The 21,502-nt window shown below is 51.3% G+C and overlaps 1 protein-coding gene across 1 annotated transcript in view; it reads left to right on the forward strand.

The window, feature by feature from the left end:
• The window catches only part of LOC119103707 (mechanosensory protein 2), a 29,053-nt gene extending 7,917 nt beyond the window's left edge, over positions 1-21,136 (forward strand). Inside the window, exons 2-6 of the mRNA XM_037227337.1 lie at positions 8,453-8,553; positions 9,914-10,069; positions 14,928-15,025; positions 17,291-17,618; positions 17,934-21,136. Of these exons, the coding sequence (XP_037083232.1) occupies positions 8,453-8,553; positions 9,914-10,069; positions 14,928-15,025; positions 17,291-17,618; positions 17,934-18,035 (785 nt within the window). The 3' untranslated portion in view covers positions 18,036-21,136. The remainder of the gene's footprint in view (positions 1-8,452; positions 8,554-9,913; positions 10,070-14,927; positions 15,026-17,290; positions 17,619-17,933) is intronic.
• The last annotated feature ends 366 nt before the right edge of the window (positions 21,137-21,502 follow it).

Raw genomic sequence — 21,502 nt, forward strand, 5'->3', positions numbered from 1 at the left:
CTCGCTTGTTCTCCGATGTCAGAAGGTGGTATTACATTCATCGTTCTGCGTGAGATTTTGTGGTGACCGTACTCGCTTCATTAGAACGCATATACGTGCGTTCGGTGACTTTTGGAACTTTTCGGTAACTTTTCGGTATTTTTTTTGGTAACTATTGTAGCTACCGTCTTCCACGTTCGGCAAAGAGTGGGAGACGCATCCCCACTCTCCACACGTCGTGTATCTCCACGATGTCACAGTATCCGCTTAGTATGGTCACTTCCGGCAGTTAAACAACATACGATGCTTACAAAACAGTGAAATTTTCGCACAGGTTTCTGAACAAATGATGGAAAATCATTGCAGATTACTGTGCTAGCAACTTTCCACCCTCTCCCCGGTCAACGAAATCATGAAACTCTGATCGAAGCCCCTAAAAATCAATGGTGCCACATCGAAGATTTGTGTCTCCTTTACGAAAATCCAAATGCTCCTCTACGCCCATTCTTCCGCCACGCGGGCTAAAGCCATAGCCGGTGATTGAGGAGTGGGTGCTGCCAACCTGGCCCGCGGTCGCTCGCGTGACCTCGGTCAAACGCGGCCGCGCCGGCCGTTGCAGGCTGACCCTGAGCGGCCGCCGCCGCGCGCCCGGCACGCATCGTTACCAGCGTGCACTGCCAACGCACAGGCGCGACCAGCGCGTATTTTTAGCGGCCGTCGGCGCCCGCGTGCGCCGCTGCCCGAGATGGGAACCAGGTGTGCACTGGCCGCGATTGCGAACGCGTCTCCAGCGGGCGCCTCATGCGCGGGCAGCGCCGGCCATCGGGAGCGTCCGCCGGACCCGTCAATCGAACCTGTCAAACGGAACCGTCAACAGAAGCTGACAGCTGAGTCCGCTGGTGGGTCGGTCAGCAGCATCCGTCGTCCGTCGTGTGAAGACGCTGGAGCTGTGTTCGCAGTGGTGTCTCGGTTCGCCAGGTGCCGAGTTTGGGTCAACTGTCTGGGTCGTGCCCTGCCACATGCAGTGCTACGGTACCTGGGATTGACATGCGGTTTCCTGCACCTGGTTGTTGCCACGGCTTGTTAATGTGGCGTAACAATGCACGACAGGTGTACTGACAAGTCGACCACCGGCAGCAAATTAAGCAAGTTACCACGCGGTTCGGTTCGCGAATTCCGCAGCAGTTACTGGAACGCCTGCGGACAACGCGCAGCAAATTAGTGAGGAGCTCGTGTAGCTTTTCGCGCCTGGTGACGCCAACAGCGGCTGGCACGTCGTTCTCATCTCGTGACGCCGCTGCGACCTGCGCACAATGAGGCGCTCCGGCAAACGGGACGACGTCGGCGGCAGCAGCTCCAAGAAAAAGCCGACTAAGGACGCCGGCCGCTTTGGCGCCAAGAAGCGTGGCGACAAAGATGACTTGCGGCGGAAGCGATCTGAGAACGAGCGCACGCCCGTCTCGAAGTCGCGCTACTACGGCGACTCACGGGCGACGTTCAGCGACGCCCCTCTGCGGCTGACGGCCACCTCGCCCTTCTCAGGGGACTCACCGTTCGACGGTGGCCTGCCGCTCGCGACCAACTCGCCCTTCTCCGGCTCGAATCCGTTCGTCGAGGACACCTCTTTCCGGCGAATGCATCTGCTCTGGGCGATGCAGGACAAGAAGAAGAAGAGGCGGCTGGCGGACGCATCGCTATCGCGCCGGCGGAAGTCCTCGCTGCTGCTCAGCGGCGACGCGCGCCTCGACTCGGCGGCCGAGCAGTCACCCGGAGACAGCGAGCCCCGCCGCGGCCATGTGACGATCGACCTCGAGGATCTGGAGCGGGACGAGCTCGAGTTCCCGTCCCTGCAGCGGACCTCGCGGTCTGAGACGCTTCCCCGCAAGGCGGCCGCCGCCCCAGAGTCGCGCTTCTTCATGGCTGATATGCGCCGCCGGCAGCGCAGCGAGCTCCACTTGGGCGGCGCCCGGTCAGCAGGCCGCGAGCGGACCACGTCGCTGGAGGAGCCGCAGCTGGCCGGCGGGGCCGGCCGTCGGCGCTTGGCCTCGGGCGGCGCCCCCGAACCTCGCTCCGCCCCGGCCCGCTCCGGCGGCGGCCTGGACTCGCCCCTAAAGCTGCCGGACTGCCGGCGCGGCAGACGGCGCTCGTCCGTCAGCACCGACTCGGAGCGGCCCACCTGGGACCGGGAGCACGCCATCGCCCGCCAGGCCTCGCACCTCTCCCGGACAGGTTTGGCAGCACCGGTGTCGACCGGTGCACACGGGTTCGGAGGTTGGATCTCTCGGATGTGGCAATACCAAAGCAGTTGGTACCAGTGCACAGTTGGTACCAGTGCACAGTTGATACCAGTGCACAGTTGGTACCAGTGCACAGCTGGCTTTTTACGATTAACCGCATCAGGATAACCCGTTCGCAAACGTTCGTTCGCAATGCATTTACTATCCAACGTTGAACAGCAATACCCTTATTGTATGCTGCATGCACACATCTGCCCTTGTATTTAATAGTTAGCTTAAATTTAAAATCAAATTTTCAAAATATGTGTATACATGAATAGTTAAATAGCAAACATTTTGAAAGCAAAATATGTCAAAGCCCCCACCGTTCATGAGTTCTAAGGCCAAATGAAAATTTGGTGCCGCCCTCTTTTGTAAAACAGTGAATACAAACGAAAATGAGCTTGCAAACTTGCTACAAGGTTTTTGCCCTTTTTTGCCCCCTAGAATCTCATAAGAAAACTCTTAAACTCTCTCCGTTTGGCCTTTATTTAAGTTAAAAGGCAAGCTTTCCATATGTTCTGTCTCTGCCGTCACTTATAGACATTGTTGTGCTTCGTGTAGAGCATCCTACATGCGTTGAACCATTCGTAATTTGCAGTGCAGAATGCAGCAGCATTTGGCAAGGTCTAGCCGTACAGGTAGCATTCTGTATAATCCGCCCCCTTTGCAAGTCCGAGCCCACTCATTTGCGTGTGGTAGTCAGTTAAACATTTAAAACTTTTCCGCCTTAGGGCGTTACAGAAATTGCTCCGATCTTAGGATTTTAAAATCACTCCAAGCTGCCATTGAATATCATGTGGTCTGCATATCCTTAGCAAATTTTAACACGCGGCGGGTGGCGGGCTGGATGCCCTTCGCTCGAGTGGGGATCAGTTTGACCCCCTGAGATCTCAGGAACTAAGGGAGCTAAAGGCACTTAATTGACCGGGTGTGTTGATCTATACATGAACTCACTTATGTCAAAGTTTGAGAGTCCTAGGTCATGACCTTTAGGTTAAATAAGGTCAAACAATGTCAAATTTGAGGCTGGTCTTCAAAGTATTCCCAGAACGTAGGTAACTATTTCTAAGGAAAAGGTCGCATTCTTATTTAAGGTTAGTAACCTTGTTTGATCTTTTGAAGGTCATGGTGACCAAAATCGCACAAGACTGTTTTAAGTTTTGCATTTGAATAAGCGACAAAGATAACGCTAGGCAGTATGGTCCTAAAAACAAAACGTTGACCTGGGACATTTTATGTCAGTGACCTATTCTGACGTTTAAGAAGTCCATGGAAGATGTCTAATGCGGGTTATGCTATCAATAAATTCGAAATGAGCACTAGAAACTGCTATGTACAGCACGCCCTAGAGTAATAGAGCAGGTTATTTTTGACATTGGTTGGCTTTCATGCCTGACCTTAATCAATGTAAATTGTCCATTCAACTGTTGTGTTGCCTAAGAAAGTATCTCAGAGATGTATGGCCTCGTCTAACACTCCGCTGTTGCATCAGATTGAACGATTCAGTAGAAACTGACTTCGCTGAAACCATGGCCTTGCTTTGGCCCGCCATAGGTTAGCAGCCTTGCAAGATGCATCTAATTGTTTATACCAAACGATCCGTTATTCAATTGTCTAAGGCTATGCAAAATTTGCGCGGATACGCCGGGCCGTTCGGAAATCAATCCAGGAAGGCCTTCCGGGAGGGGGGGGGGGGGTCGATTTGAGCCCCAATCCGAGCACTTGTTAAGGTAGCCTTTTTCTTACGGAGTTAGAAGGACATTTCGTCATGATATTTCTGCTATCATTCAAACTGTCCTGTTTATACGCAGAGGGACACTGTGAAATTGTGTCAGCTGTGGCCGTTGTCGCGTCTAGTGATGTTGGTTAAATATTTTATTATTTCATTACATTTTGATTAAACTTTTACCGTTTTACTCGACCTGCTCATGCTACGCAAGGCATCGAAACGTTCATTACTACATCAATGATTGTGATTGCTGTCCTTGCCATTAAGTTTTTACTTCCCATGTATACACACACACACACACACACACACACACACACACACACACACACACACACACACACACACACACACACACACACACACACACACACACACACACACACACACACACACACACACACACACACACACACACACACACACACACACACACCACACGCACACGCACACACAAACACACACACACACACACACACACACACACACACACACACATATATATATATATATATATATATATATATATATATATATATATATATTATTTCATTTACATTATTGCATTATGTAGACACATTATTTCTGTGACATGACTTGCTGCACCCAACAAAAAGACGGTTTTTTAGGTAAATGTAGCTGGCTGGTAAGGCTGATGGCTGGTGATGCATGAGAAGCCGACTGCCCTTCCTCGTATGACGCAGTCTGAACCCGCGAGCTCGCTTGATGCCAGACTGGCAGACTCTGCGGCATTCTTTCACATGGTGCCACTGGGTTAGGGACACCGTCTCAGTCGGAAAGGATTTTTTTTCTGGATTTCCTGTTTGGCGTGCTGAACCTTCGTTGGTTGTCAGCACTGACCCGCCTCTTGCAGCGCTCAAGGTGGTAAACAGGATGGGAAACAACCTCGAACACCCTAACCCGGCCGCAGCCTGCTCCTTCTTGACGTTCTTGCACGGGGCTTGTAGCCTCCTTGTTTTTGCTTGGCTGACTGCTAGAGGGAAATAAGTTGTGCCTTGGACAGACTCAAATCAAGTAGCAGAGCCAGAGCCTCTTTCCCTCAGTAGAGCTTCAGACTGGCTAGAGCTGGGCCATGATTGGGAGATCTGACTACCCCGATTCGATCGGCTTTCCCTCGGCATTTGTCAGAGTTCGTCGATGATGTTGCGACGAAGACGGGCTCAGAAATGGTGTGCTGCCATCACAAGACACTCAGAGACACGCCACTTCGACTTGTTTGCTCGAGAAACGGCACCGATGAGTATTCCTCAGAAGCAAATTTTGTGCGGCATGTGGGACGTGGAAGGCAAACTACTTTGCCCAGCCGGCGTTTGTGCTCACGCAGACAACGAGCCTTAGCTTCAAAGCTTCATCTTAGCAACAGCTGCGCCATTTCTTCTGTATACCAAGTCGTCTCAATCTCAGTTTTTCGTAACCTGATTTTTAATCTTGTTTGATGAGGCCATCACACTAATTTTGCGCTTATATTTGTTATGACAAATTTAGCAGCATGACGAGGAGTACAATGCATAATACTCCCACACCTGCAAACGTAAAAAATGATCTCGACCCAGGACGGTTACATACCGCATCTGGCAACTTGCTCTGTGCAATGCTGATTTGCGTGTCTCAAATGGGGGGGGGGGGGGGAGGAATACAGAAAGTTAGCCGAACATGGGAAGGGCGATATGATCTCGTATACAGTACGAGATCATATCGCCACCGTTCTCGTTTAACAGTCTAAATGGTAGAACACAACATCTGCCGTGACGCGACGTGACGTGACGGGACGTGATGTGACGTGACGTGACGTGACGTGACGTGACGTGACGTGCGTGGCTGCGTCCGACCGTCACCTCACTCAGAGCGGTCCGCCGCGGCGGGTCACCACTCATCACCACTGCGAATGGCGCGCGAGACTTCCAATCACACTTGGTAGCTGGGCGAGCAGATACGAGCAACTCTCGTGACCATTTATAACATCAAAGAATGTGGAGGGTCTCGATGCTGTGTGTTACCTTTATGAATTCTTTTTGATCAATGGATATTGCCATACATCTGCAGAGCATTGGTTTGAGGCCTTCACAATTTTTTGTGATCCCATTATTTTGCGATGTTTGTTTGCACTTGAATTCCTGTCATGCATTTTCTTGGTGCCTGAGTGAAGGCACGATTTCGACAAACTTTAGACTAGTTTTGGCATATTTGAAAACGATGCATATCTCTGCGTATTGACAAGCCTCCAATAAAATGTCAATTTGTTTCACATCTGGATATTTCACTTCACGAGACCTTGCTTTCGTAGTAATTACGACATCACGCCGTTGACCACGCTGGTCTAAAAAAGGACTTCCCCAAACAAATCAGCCGATTTGATTAAGTCTGCATTCAAGTCCTTAAACAAATTTTAGAACTTATCAAACCTTTGCTTTTTTGTCCTATTAATCCAATAAAAGTCTGACAGGACGTTGAAGCCCCACCCACCCGGGGTCCTACCTCGCGGTAGTCGGGATCCCTAGGATGGCTTGGCGGATCCAGAGTCGAGATCAGTGGTGAGAAGATGCACAGATCCGCGGTGCCTCCATAAATGACAACGAACCTATATTTCTGTTGATCAATAAAATGTATGCACCATTGATGCAGTTCACTCACAAACCGAAATAATTTGCCCATAATGGTACAATTTCAGGTGGCTGACAAGCACAAACGCCAAAAACGCATGGCACCGCCGTTGGTCTGTGAATAAAACTCGCACTTGGTCTCAAGTGGGATCACCACATTTGATGCAGAGATGCCCGTGGCCCGGCTAGCGCCGCCGGCGGGCATCGGTCCTTTGCCATGATGACTTATGAGCCTGATGACAGCTTGAAGTCTAAGAGAGAAGCTTTTTCTTAAGCGTGGGCATGTGGAGGAAAGGTTCCAGCATTGGAAAAGTATTTGGTCTGACATAATTCGCCGCCTCCGGGCCTCTTAGCTTTGTTAATTGAGCTATGCACCCACTGTCGGTAGAAGACCCGATACCAGGACCGAAAACTATTGGGGCCTGCTACAGCCTTTCCAAAGGCCGGGAGCCTGGCCAGTGTGATTGAGAGCGACTGAAAAGCAGTCGTTTGTCATGCGGTTCGTTACCGCTGCCCTGTTTCACTTGGCCACGTCCTTCGGGGCCGAGTGAGATGGGTGCCAGCCAGGTCCCGGAACTTTTTTGTGTGCCAATTTGAAGCCTCTTTTCTCTCCCCTGGCGATCTTCCGAAACTGCCTGGAGGTGGGAGAGTTAAGCCGGTTACGTGGGAATCCGGCACAAAATATTTACCTCGGTCGGCTGATGCTGTCTGGCGCAAAGCAAGGGATCTAAATTTAAGGAAAACATCCGTTCACATATTTCGTGTATTTCCACAGCACACAGGAAGACGCAGCAGTGTGCACAGTAAATGCAATGGGCGGTGATCAGTGTGCATCGCTAAAACAGAGGACCCCTTAGCAAAACCGTGACAGGGTCTGGGATCGACTGATCGGTCGCGGGCCAGGCTATGAAAGCTCTTGTCTTGCTGAAGGCAAGATGAAGCTTCCTCAGAACCAGGGGTGTAGTTTCTTTTTCCCCAAACTCATTTTAGAGCTACACCCCCTGCCCAGAACTACGTTAATGTACTGTTACAGGCGGATTGGAAACACGGCACAGGTCATGCAATCGTTATCTACAGCGGACACGTCCAGGTGGCGTGAGCATCTGTCCCGTGCTAGGTGGTCCGGGGCCTGCTTGTCGCTGGGTGACGGCTCAAAGTGCGCGCACTACATTTCAGTTGCCAATGTGCGCAAACGTGAATACGTGCGTTGGGTTGCAAACGAATGTCAGTTTGAGCTTGGATGCCTGACTTGACTCAGTGGGCTTGCCGTTTGTTGACAAAAAAAATTGTAGAAAATTGCTGTATTGCTTTTTGAAAATTGAAAAATTTTGTTGTAGGAACATTCCATCCCAGTCTGGTGTACACGTCATCGCTGTCTCCTGCAGACGCTCCCGGGATAATTCGGTTGTCACTGGACCATGCCCCCCCCCCCCCACCGTTGGTACTATTGATTCCTCACGTTCGCATCCGTATACATCATTGGCGTCGGCGCGCTCGCGCTGTCTCGACGGAGCAGAACATGGGTGGCATCGCCTCCTGGTCAACAGGTGCCGCTATAGACCGGCCAGATCAACAACTTGGCCATCAGCTGCAGACCGTGCGGCACAACTCGACCTTGACCAGCGTTCGCAACGTGCCAGATTATGCCAGTGGGCATCTGGTGGATCAGTGGACCAGTGGCCACAAGCCACACACTTCATAAAATTTCACCACGTGTTGGACAGAAACGGCTTTGGCCTTGCCCCTAGGTGGCCGTGGTGCCGATCGCGCGGAGTTTACCGTACAGGCTGCTGAAATTCTAGCGATCCTGAATCTGGAGCTAACTCTGACGCCATCCTTGATTTCAGCCGACCCGGAAGGACCCGGATGCTGCTCGTACGTCCTGACACTCTTCTCTTTTCTCCTCATCATATGCACACTGCCCTTCTCGCTATGCTTCTGTGTCAAGGTGAGCCAGCAACGGAACCCACTAATCCAAAAGTCCTTCAGGCAGGAGTCCTTCAGGCGCCAAGAAGGGGGACGAGGACACGTCCCCTCTGTCATCGGATGTCATCACAGGAAACGGCTCTCCTCACCTCGGCAATTTTCTGGAGAGAGGAAAAATATTCTGTGCACAGATTTTCATCAAACTAAGGAACCCCTCTCCCCAATATTTACCAAAGTTAATGTCAGTGAGGTCACCAGAGTTGACAACTTTTTGCTATTTGAAAACCCGCCTCGTCTCTCAGCTCATATTCGGAAACATCGCCACCCCGCAGAGGGAATTTTCCGGAAAAGCCCGCTTAGCCGCCCGCATAATGAAACTTCCTCGCATCGGTAGGATAACAATATTACACATAGTAGCACGATGCTACTAGGACATCCACAAGACCGCTCGGGGATACTTTCCGATGCTGGCTGAGGATTCTCAATGTTTGCCGGACCTACGTCCCTTGAAATGCATTGTGAATTTGAGCATGAACAACATCCAAATGAAGTGTGAAAATAAACTTGACGATGAATATATATCAAATTGTGTTTCTGATTTGGGCCATGGGGCGAGGCGGGTTCTCAAATGGCAAAAAGTTGTCAGCTCTAGTGACCTCACTGACATTCTTATGCCAATTATGGCCGTGGTACTACAGAAGTTGTACCAGTGACTGTCGTGACACCTCCGTGATGGATTACTGACGGTCGTGACACCTCCGATGACGTACTACTGACGGTCGTGACACCTGCGGTGATTGACCACAGACGGTCGTGACACCTCCGATGATGGACCACTGATGGTCGTGACACCTCCGGCAATCGACCACTGACGGTCGTGACACCTCCGGTGATGGACCACTGACCGTCGTGACATTTCCGATGATAGACCACCGACGGTCGTGACATCTCCGATGATGGACCACTGATGGTCGTGACACCTCCGGCAATCGACCACTGACGGTCGTGACACCTCCGAAGGTGGACCACTGCCGGCCTTGACACTTTCGGTGATGGACCATCGACGGTCGTGACACCTTTGGTGATGGACAACCGACGTTCGTGACACCTCCGATGGTGGACCACCGATGGTCGTGACACCTCCGATGGTGGACCACCGATGGTCGTGACACCTCTGATGGTGGACCGCCGACGGTCGTGACACCTCCATTGGTGGACCATCGATGATCATGACACCTCCGATGGTGTACCACTGACTGTCGTGACACCTACAGTGATCGACCGCCGACGGTCGTGACGCCTCCGGCGATGGACCACCACCGGTCGTGACACCCCCGATGGTGTACCACTGACGTAGGCGCTTTGGCCGGTCCGTTCGCCAGGTGGTGCAGGAGTACGAGCGGGCTGTGATCTTTCGGCTGGGTCGACTCCTGCAAGGCGGCGCCAAGGGACCCGGCATCTTCTTCGTGGCCCCGTGCATTGACACCTTCAGGAACGTGGACCTACGTACCGTTTCGTACGACGTTCCACCTCAGGAGGTACGTGCGTGAGAAGCTGCTTGTGCCTTCCCGATGCTGTTAATGCATTATTACGTCAACCCGTTTGGCTACGTTTGTCGGAACGTCCTGATTTCCGATGAGTTTCTGGTAGCATTGTCAGCGCTGACTTCGAATGCCCTCCGTACATGTCCAAGGTTTTCAAACATCTGGCTGCACGACGCGCATGAAAACTTTCAATTTAGAGGTTTTTAGACATTCGCGGATACAGCTTTAATAACAACTCTATGATGGCTTAAGTGCAGCTTGGAACGGTAGTTGCCGTTGGAGATCAGTTTGATCGCAAAAACTAAGATCTATTGGCATTGTAGTCGGGGTTCCTGGAGATGTTGCGTCAAAGGCGGAGGAGAAGACTCTGGTTGTATTACATCGGACAGGTTCGCAATTTACACTGGTTCGGACGTCCCCAGTCGCGCATGACTGACGCGCAGGACACGCGCATGACTGCGACGTGTCCCTGGGAGACAGTGGTGGGAGAGTTGCTTTCTGATTATTCAGGATGCACGCGGGTTGGCGCGTGAGGCGCCCACATGGAGACCATCATGTTGCATAATAGCCACGGTCACGCATCTCGTAACGACCGCGTGGCCGCGCGACCGGCCACCTTTGTCGCGGCGCTGGAACGGCATCGGGTTACGCGACAGGTTTGGCTGACATTTCTCTCCGCCTCGTCGGCTGAGAGAGGGTCGGTCGCCCCGGGTGGCCGCGGGGCCGTAACCCGAGGCGCGTCCTATACGCACCGGTCCTGGGATGTGCTTCTCTTGGATGACATGGAGAGGAGGGCTTCGGTCCCACACCGCTATTCAGCACGTGCAGGGGTAGCCAGTTTAAGAGAGTGGTCACATTTGTATGGGGTTTTGAGCTGTGATAGCCATTTTGAAGACCATTCAGTACAGGTCGCAGCCACAAAAAGCAGCCCTTTAAGCCACAAAAACGCTCTCCTTTCTGGGCCTGGCGCCGGCGAACTTCTGCAGACTATTTAGAGCAGACTGTTACGAGGTCACCCAGACATGAACGATGCCATATCAACGTTGCGGGAATACTGTAACCTCGTTAACCATGCAGTACTTAAAGTCAGGAGAAATATAATTATCGAATTATTCGTATGTGGCGTACGTCAGCGCGACTCGATGAATCTGGCATCAATGGACATCAGTAGTGCGTCAACTGAAGTAATGCGTTGTGTGTGTCGAACGTGAATCACATTTTGTCCTGCATAATGAGGGAGCCTGAGCAGCGGCACGAGTTATGACCGAACTACGACTGGAAGTCGAATTGCCTACGAATAGCGTCACAACTAAGCATGAAAATGTTCGATACAAAAATTTACACCAAATGACAACAAATATGCAAACAATATCACGAGAAAGGGGCAAAACACGAACACCTAACGGTATTCGGCGCTCAACAGACACTCCAGCAAATCCCACCACCTCTCGGCAAGTTTAAGTACTGTGCGAGTTAGCCTGTCAGCTGCAGTGGCGACTCTGAGAAGGCCAGTCTGGTTGGATTGACAATTGGGAGTATGTTTATCAAATAGTTAAATTGTGTTGTCTAGAGCAGTCGTCTAGCCTTAAAAGTAGACAAATACTATAGTTGCAAGTTAGCTTATTTCATCATATCTGACGTTGGCCTCAATATAATCTTCAAATGAAAAACAGTTCCTCTAAATGCGACGAGCTCTGGCGGGGGGGGGGGAGGGGAATTGACCTTCTGAGATATCAGATACTAAGAGATCTAAAGACACCAGATCCTCAGGACGGATACCCCTTCGTGCGAACATGCTTTTGTAAAATTTGAGATATGTAGGTCATGACCTTTGGGTCAGGCAAAGTCGAACAGGACCAAATCTCCAAACCTCCTCATGGAACCGCCTTTACCACATGCACCTGTTCTGAGCAAAAGGTCACTGGTGTTCTTTTAAAGTCAGTGATCGTGTTTATCTTTAAAAGGTCACCATTGACAAAAACGTGCGAACTTTTTATTAAGATAAGCATGGCGGATTACGTTAAGCAGTATGCCCTTCAAACAAAAAATTGATCGGTTCATCAAAAGCTAGTGACCCCCTTGATTTTCAATTAGTGTTAAAATAATATTTCTCTTGAAGTCCCTCTGATCAATGCATTCAAAATGAGCGTAAAGCAACTATCTCATAGAACAATTTCTGTAGTGAAAACTAGTTTGGCTTTTACCTCGTTCTGACCTCAAACATGACACAAGGTCAATGAAGCCAGCCGTGATCCTAGCTTGACTTGGCTAATAAACTGTCTCAGAAATGTACGGTTTTGTCAAACACTGTTGTCGCATCACATTGTCGCATCAGATGGCCATGGGTAGAATTTGACCGTATATATATATATATATATATATATATATATATATATATATATATGTATAAATATATGTGTCTGTATGTATGTATATATATATATATATATATATATATATATATATACATATACATGCATATATATACATATACAAATATAAATATATATATATATATATATATATATATATGTATATATATATATGTGTGTGTGTGTGTGTGTGTGTGTGTGTGTGTGTGTGTGTGTGTGTGTGTGTGTGTGTGTGTGTGTGTGTGTGTGTGTGTGTGTACACTTGAGCGAAGTCCAGAAAGTCGCCCTGCCGGGCGAGCTCAGCCTGGTGGCAGAGACCAGCCATTCCTGTCAGTGGCTGCTGGCCGGCGCCGCACGGAGAGTGCGCGCAAATCTGATCCAGGTACGCTGGTACAAGCAGCCACTGGTATCACTAGTACAAGGCTGGTGCCGTCACGAATCTGAGTGAGGGGGAAGAGGCAGTTGCACTACCGCATGGCCGACCCGTGCGCCAGTGCCGAGCCGACCACACCGGCACGCCACGTCGCCCGTGTGCGCGTGTCCGTCATAATCGCTGTGAAGAGTGACCTTTGACGTCTCGCAACACCCGTGACCAGGTGAGGTGACGACATCAAGCACCGACTGACAAAGCCCTGAGCATGGTGCGGGACAGTCTGGGCAGAATCGCATGTATGGCGCTTTAGGAAAGAGCTACGCTGACCATGATGCGCGAGGGGATGAGCGCGACAGCGCTGAGGCCGGCGCTCTGGTGAGGACCGCCCGCCTGCGCTGCCAACGCCCGATCCAAAAACACAGCTCCAGCACATGCACATGGATGTTGGATCTTAGGCACGCTGCATTGGAAGGCCACACGGGTGATGCACCCCACGTAAGTTTTAGGATGATAACGAAGTCCAGGAATTCCATCATGGGACTCTGAAGACGGCTACGTAAGACACACCCAGCATGAAGAGCACGTCCTGAAGCTCACAGTAAAGGCAGCAGGGGTCGGTATTGGTGCTGACCGGTCCCATGGCCCCAGTTTCATCAGGACAGCATTCGGACAGCGCTACCTCGACCAGGTCAAGACGGCCTTGACCCGCCATGACCGAAAAATCACGCGTGGTTGCTCAGGTTTGCCCGCCCCCCCCCCCCCCCAGCGAAAAGACGGTATGGTCTAGTTTCTGGGCGATTTCAAATTTAAGCTATTGACCTGCGCGAGGGCTGGTGGAAAGCTTCAAAGTCAGTGTTGGTACGGGTGTGCCTAGTGTTGTAACTGATCACCATGGTGATAATCTCGCGCGTCGGCTAGCTGTACAACTGCTGCATATCACGGGCGTCGGCTCGCTGTGCAACCGCTGCACATCACGGGCATCGGCTCGCTGTGCAACCGCTGCATATCACGGGCGTCGGCTCGCTGTACAACTGCTGCATGCCACGGGCGTCGGCTCACTGTGCAACTGCTGCAGTGGAAGAGGTGATGAATGCAACCAATTAAATATGCGATCTTGGGTATAATTTCCATTGCATATACATGATGCTTGCACACAAATGTTATGTAAATAACGGACATGAATGCCAAAGTACATCGCGAGCCAGGGTTATATGGTCAGCAGTGGATGAACCGCTAGGAACGGGATACACCCAGGGCTGCTAACATGCTTCTTCAATCTTTAAACCACGTGTTTTCTGTTGCTGGCCGTAAGAAACGGCTCCATCGCGGCCATCATCGTACGGCGCTGAAGCAGTACCGCCACCTGTCGAAAAACGGAGCTTTGGCTATTATTGTATTGCTGTTGTAGTTATATCCCAAAATGTTCATAATCGCTGGCGTAAAACAAAAAATCGAACCATGCCTTGTGGACAAACTGTCATATTTCGTCCCTTTTACGGTGATACTCGAATTCAGCGCCGGGAAGAGCACCACGTTACCGATCGGAAATCAAGACCTTTTGACAAATTCGCAACACGTCCTGTCTGACGTGACATTTCCCTGCGACGTACAGCGTGAAGCATGGCGTCGTTTCCGAACGCCGCAGAGATGACAAGTCTGTTGATTCCGCGATCAGTTCCAGCTGTGAGTGTTTTGATGGCGAGGTGCCTGGCTGGGTCGTGACTCCAGTGTCATATATTTCGAATGAGACCCGTCAGCACCCGGAAATAGGAGCGCCATTGCAGGGCGTGCACTGGAAGGCTTCACCCCATGACTGTGCGCTGTGAGCTTAAGCTCCCTGCAACTCAGTGCAGTGCTGCGACAGTGCTGCCATGCATCGGGTGGTGAGCTGAGGGTTGTCAAACAGAGTACCGTGACTTTTCACCAGTCTTGCGTAGAAAAGGACGCACGGTCTCGCGTTAGCTGCCTTTATAACCGTGAGCAGTTTGCAGAGGCAACTAAAATGCTCCGTTTTGAGTAATCTTTATGAAATGTCTGTGTAAATCGGCCACGGCCTTGTCCCAACTCCAGACCGCCGGACTGCGCTGTTAAATGTGCCATTTCTCAGATTCTCAGCAAGGACAGCGTCACGGTGTCCGTGGCCGCCGTCATCTACTTCCGGGTCATCGACCCCGTGATGGCGGTCACCTGCATCGACCATTACAGGTGAGCCCGGCTGCGCACTGTTGACCTCACACCTGATGAACTCATGAACTTAAAGCTACGGTGGCCGACACACCGCAGATGATTCGTTCCCCCCACGTTCCCTAGTTGGCTAATTTTCAGTCCGGGTGCGCTCGATCGCGTTGCGGTGCTCTACCTATCCGACGGTCTTGCGCAGGCTGCAACACCACCACCGGTGCGCCAGATTCGTGATCGATGCGCCGGCTCGGTCCTGGTAATTTGACTGGAAGTGGCGCACTTGTGTTGCGGCGCGAAGTAATCATCTGGGGGTTCCGGCTGACAACATTGATTCGAGAGAGAGAGAGAGAGAGAGAGAGAGGAGGGGAGAGGGGTACAGTGAGGAAGGGGGAGAGTGAGGATTGGGCATGCGGTATTGTAGGACAGGGTGCGTCTAACGTTCACCGCCCTGCATTCATGGTGAGCCGCTCGGAAGCTCGCTTGCTGCACCGATGAGCTTCTATACAAGCTCGCTTGCTGCACCGATAAGCGTCTATACAAGCATGACCTGAAAAGGCCATTGCCTGTCGCGTGGCGTAGATAGTTGGGTGAATGCAACTGTTGCAGGAAGTGAAAGCTGCCGCGATTGCCTTCCATTCAACAGTTTCAGAGGTCTGGTTTGGATTCATCTCAATTGAGTGAAGGCAGAGCACGCATACGCACCAACCCTATTCTACCTGGGCCCTGGTCTCTCCCTCTCTCTCTCTCTCTCTCTCTCTCCGATCCCACGTGCTCCGGCCAACACAGCACCGCGCCGCCATCCCGGGCGCCTGGCGCTCCGTCCTCAGCCACCAGCGGACTGGACCGGCCCGGGTCACGGTGAGTCGGCAGCGTCGGCAGCGTCTCCCGGGGGCAGGTCAGCGGGCCATTCGGCCCGGCGCTGCGGGAGGTCGGCGCCGCCGGGCCGGTGCCAGGGGATGACAGATGGCACCGGCTGACGCACGGACTGCAGGCCGGGCGGGACTACTGACAGAGCGATGGCGTCAGGCGATTTACGAGCCGGCGACTGCACACGTGCCATGCGACATGTCCTTGGACCCTGGGATGTCCTGGGCAGGGTACCTGGACTTGCGGTGCCTTTTAGCAATAAAGGAACCGTTTAATGTCTGAGTAGCTAACGTGGGCCACGTACATCGATAGCATGCTGGACTTAGACGGCCGCGCGAGACTCTTTTCTCTGCAACGATCTCTTATGACGTGCCGCACACCACTCCTGCTCACGCTACTGCTACATTTGATCAAATACACAACATTACCTCTCACCCTCACGGGATGACGCAGGAAATCTTCAACCCAATTACGTTCGTAACAACATTGATTAGAACCTGGGATACAGGTGATAGTCTTTGTACTCCTGTTCCCTTTTGTCCTCGTCCCTTCACACTACAAACGGGCTTCGACCTCACAGCTTGGATTTGCGACACTCACTAGGTGGTCAATGTGTGTCTTGTGCCTATGTCCTCCTGCATCCACTGTGTACCCGACTGGCCCCAGCCACTCACCTATGGTCACTGGCACCCAAGTCCTGGCTGCTTTGGTTCTTGGACCTCCGAAAAACGCACTATCTCCCGCGGCGAGGCATCGTGTCGGGGCTGCGGCTGGGGCCAGCCGCACCGCTCTCTCGACCATTTTGTTTTCTCTGGGGTCTGGTTTCACGGCGCCCGGTCTTGTTCTTAGAGCTCGCTTTAGAAGAATTTCGAAGGTTTGTGTCCTGCCATAGTATGAGGAGTGCGTCTCACCAGAACATTGCAATGCTGGGATTGATTTACGGAGTACTTTAAATTTTTACCATGTTCTCTAGCATGTCATTTCAAGCTGGATGATCAGCAGGGGTCATCTTGTACCGGATTCCCAAGCGTCTCATCATGTTCTCGAGCTTTGCAAACGTGACAGGCTGCCCAGCGCCGATAACTAAACGTTCTGGGAGCTGTGGGTACTGAATGTGCGTCTGGAAACAGGAGCTGGATGCATTAAAAGGGAAACAAAGCAGCAGTAAATAAGAAACTATGAACAATGCGTATATTGTTCATTAAAGATAGGCTATTGGTCAAGAAAACACGGATAATTAAGTGCAACGCCATTTTAGGCATTCTCCGGCGAGAGCTCCATAAACTAAGCCAAGCGATTTTCTCTCAGAATATTATTGGCTTCTTGGTTGATCCGCGAGAGCTGGTGCAGGCCGTGCGGCGTCGTGCGGCACGGCAGCCGAGTCACCGCCGCCCGACTGACGGGCGCCCCCTGCTCCTCCAGCCACTCCACCCGCCTGCTGGCCGCCACCACGCTCCGCAACGTCCTCGGCACCAAGTCGCTGGCCGACCTGCTGGCCGAGCGCGAGGCCATCTCGCACCAGATGCACTCGACGCTGGACGAGGCTACCGACCCGTGGGGCGTCAAAGTGGAGCGGGTTGAGATCAAGGACGTGCGCCTGCCGCTGCAGCTGCAGCGCGCCATGGCCGCCGAGGCCGAGGCGGCCCGCGTGGCGCGTGCCAAGTTTATTGCCGCCGAGGGTGAGCACAGAGCGTCGCGCGCACTCCGAGAGGCGGCCGACGTTCTCGACGAGAGTCCCAGCGCCTTGCAGGTGGGTGATGGTTGAATGGCTGCAAGATCGGACGCTGGCCGCCGCCGGCGAAGTTGGTGGCATTCGGGTGTCTATTTTAACTTGGCAGACGTCACACGTAATCGTGGCCTCTCCCTGAAGCCAATCGCTTGCAGCAAAATAAGCAGGCTTCTGAGTGTAACTATGCCTTCCGAATGTCTTCTTATTGCCAACACTTTTTCTGATACTCAGTGCTGCACTTTGAATGTGTGCAGCGTGAGAACAAGCCGTCTTGTTGAGCGAGCAGATTTGCCCATTTACTGTCCGCCACACGTGTTATTCTGTTTTTTTTTTCAGCTTCGCTATCTGCAGACCTTGAACACCATATCGGCCGAAAAGAATTCAACAATAATCTTTCCACTGCCAATCGATGTTCTTCAGCATTTCATGAAGAAATAAGCCGACGTCGATCGGTTCTTCCCCATCTACGGAAGGACGCCAAGTGGTTAAGAAACCTACCGCCTGGTGGCGCAACGCTTCGGTTGCCGCTTTTCAAGGTGGCAGCACTGTTGTCTGCTCTTGCTCACGTTCGTCTGTAAACTGTATGTCGAGCGTGTTGAAGGTGTGGTGTCATTGTAATGTTGAACCTAGCGCAACTGGTCTCATCTTACGCTCATTTAATTATGAAAGCTTGATTGCTCTACTAATGTCATGCCAGAGCACATGTGGGACTCTAATAAGAATCATTTAGCTGCAAATGTTACAGCAGCAACTGATCCTGACAGTCCGCTTGCAGCGCTACTCAGTGACAACACTGAGACGAATCTCAGTGAAATTCATGGACTACGTCCTGCACAAAATGTGTAGTGTTCGCTGAGGCAGACCTACATGACTACTCTACACTACTTGGCCCTGGCCATCATTGGCTACTTGGCCTATACGTGCGTAAAGTGGCGCCCTTTTTTGTCAAACACGCCGTTACGTCCCCTGAGCATCACGGTCTGATGACTTGGTAATTGTGCGTCTGCCTTTACTGGACTTTTTCTACTGATGAGGGGTGCACCGTGCTGTACACTGCTCGAATCCAACATCATCATTCACACCATCATTTAAAACTAGACCCTCCTTCCGTAATCTCTTGCCCCGAACTGGGCGCTATAACAATTATTAGAAGGAGGCTTTTCGCCCGTCCCCCAACACGCCAGTAAGTCATCGAGTATAGCGTGACAATATGATAAATAAAACGTCTTCAGTGTTGATAGCAAAATAAGATAACATTTGTATCGACAAGACATTACTTTGATCGGTAAACCGCATTGCAGCATGAAGGATGGAAATAATATTATTTCTGTATTCCCGACAATTAACGATGAACAATATTGCTTGCAAATCAACAATAGAGCCATAACTCACTGTTCTTATCGAAAAAGCCATCAGCAGACCTTGGATCACGAAGTTACTGTTCTTAACGTGTTCTCAAAACTTAATTTGCCTTTGAAGGCGACGTAAAATTCATTGCAACTTCAAAATTGCTAAGAAGTGTGTAATTTGCCCGTGAATCATATACCGATATCTTCATTCTGTGTCGAATCGTGCTTTCTTGTAATTTGTTAGTTAGCCATCGTCTTTGTTTTTGCATTCAATGTAAAGCATTTAAGTTGCTCCGAGGGCCACGGGAGAACGCTTGGCCATGGGCTGCGTGATTGCGGTTTTATTTTTTTGCGTGAATAAGTGCTTTGCTGTCACCAAAAGCTCCAGCGAAACATTGTGGCTTCGGTAGTGTGTAGTTTTGTGTCATTCTAGTTAACTTTTATTGAGGGACAGTTTTCCAAAGGCACCCTCGCTCGGCGACCTCTCCGAAATGCCCCTGGGCCAGTCGTATCTGACCCTTGCCGTCGATGTTCCTGCACATGGTTGCGCCTGACTCGGCCAAGCCCACAAATCGGCCGTTTGCATGCGGGGCGAGCAATCGCTGCTAAGCGCTGCCGCGTTATTGTTGCTCTCACGATGTCTCCCTTCAGAGGGCACCGACTGGAACGCTCATCCCCGTCTCATTGAGGATGGGCATCTGAACGCTGTGTCACTGCACACTCAAGGCACACGAAAGCCGCTTTAACTAACGCTCGGAAAGTTGCGAACAAACTGACATGAAATGTAGCGAAACTTAAGTTAGTTTAGTTTAAACCATGCAATAACTGGGTCTGCAAATATTTATTTCACTTTGAAATTAGCTCTTGTTGAAGAGAATGTTGCATGCCGTCTTAAACTGTGACATTAACGCTACAACGATTATCGTGGTCGTAACCTTTTGGTTATGTTTGACAAACTCTACGTCGTTAACACACTCAATCTGCCTCTCAATTCATGCTTTCGGCCGGTATCTGAAGGGCACAAGATTCTGTAGAGTTAGGCGCCCGAAGGGTGGATGCTATATGACACCCCGGAGCAAGTGAAGCTGCTAAGCCGGCGTAGCCGACATGACACATTTATGACTCTGACTATGGCGACGGAAATACATCTATCGCTCCTTTCTCCTGGTTATTCGACGAGGAATAAGGCAAAAACTGCTGGCCTATAACATGTAAATATGAGAGGTTTGTTACAACATTTGCACCCGGCCCGCCAATATATTCGTCATAAGCACTGGATTTTGGTACAAGCTCTCAGCCATAGTCGGTTTTCACCATGCAGTTGATGTGTAAAATGCGCAGCTAGGAGGACAGGGTGGTTAACTGCACCAAATGATCTTCAATATGGCTATTTCAGTGCGAAACTCCGTACAAACATGGAACACTATTTAAATCGCTTTCGTATCTTGTTTCCAGTAGCCAGCAGTCTCTCTTCCTCATATGTTAGCACGCGAATCACACTGGGTTGTTGTTAGTTATGTATAGACGTCCAATCGGCTTCATCTTTTTCAAATCGCCATCATTCAAATTAACATCAGCAGGCGTTTGAACCATGCTAATCTCATGTTCTTAAGAAAAAAAACATTAGTATCCATCATTTCAACTGATCACGCCCGTGGTTTTTTGCTAGCTATATGCGTTTGATTGTATGACCCTTGTTGCTCCATGCAAAGCCAAAAAACTTAGCTTCGATTTGCTTCATGTGTCAAACATACGAAACACACATTGACAGTGGCATGAACAGGTGAACTAGCTTTGTAGTAGCAATGCTTCAAGAATATATGTTTTTCCGACAATGGTAAGATTTGACCTTTTTCACTTTTCTTTATCTCGTCGAATTGAAGGTATTTTAAGCTGAATTTTCCGCTCCATTATCGTACTGGTCTTAAAGCTCAGGCCCGGCCAACGTAACAGCTCACAGCCATCACATCCCTGCATCGTCACATCCCTGCATCGCATCCCTTAGGCCGTCACATCCCTGTATCACATCCATCAGGGCATCACATCCCTGTATCACATCTCTAATGCCGTCACATCGCTGCATCGCATCCCTTAGGCCGTCACATCCCTGTATCGCATCCCTCAGGCCGTCACTTCCCTGCATCGCATCCCTTAGGCCGTCACATTCCTGCATCACATCCCTGTATCACATCCATCAGTCTGGCTGGCCGGTCGGCTGCTGGCCTTTCTGGGTGGCCTGCAGCCGCTGCAGGGCTCCTCTCTCCCAGGAGCGTTCATGGCGATCGGCCATGCTGTAGACGCGCGCCACCTCTCGACACGTAAAGAGCGTGTCGAGCGGCCGCGGCGTCCCCGACCGGGTGACGCTCCACTGGCAGGGCAGCGTTCGGACGAGGTGCGGCCAGCGCCGGCGCAGCTCGCCGACGGCGGCGCCGGCGTCCGCTTCCAGGCCGGCGTCCTCCAGCCGCGGCAGCGGCGCAGCTAGCAGCCGGCCGGCCTCGGGCGAGGTGGCCAGCCGCTGCAGGTCCAGCAGCAGCAGGCGGCCGCCAAGGCCCGAGT

This window comes from Pollicipes pollicipes, unplaced genomic scaffold (genome assembly GCF_011947565.3).
Source record: "Pollicipes pollicipes isolate AB1234 unplaced genomic scaffold, Ppol_2.1 Scaffold_5724;HRSCAF=6776_pilon_pilon_pilon, whole genome shotgun sequence".
Lineage (NCBI taxonomy): Eukaryota > Metazoa > Arthropoda > Thecostraca > Pollicipedomorpha > Pollicipedidae > Pollicipes > Pollicipes pollicipes.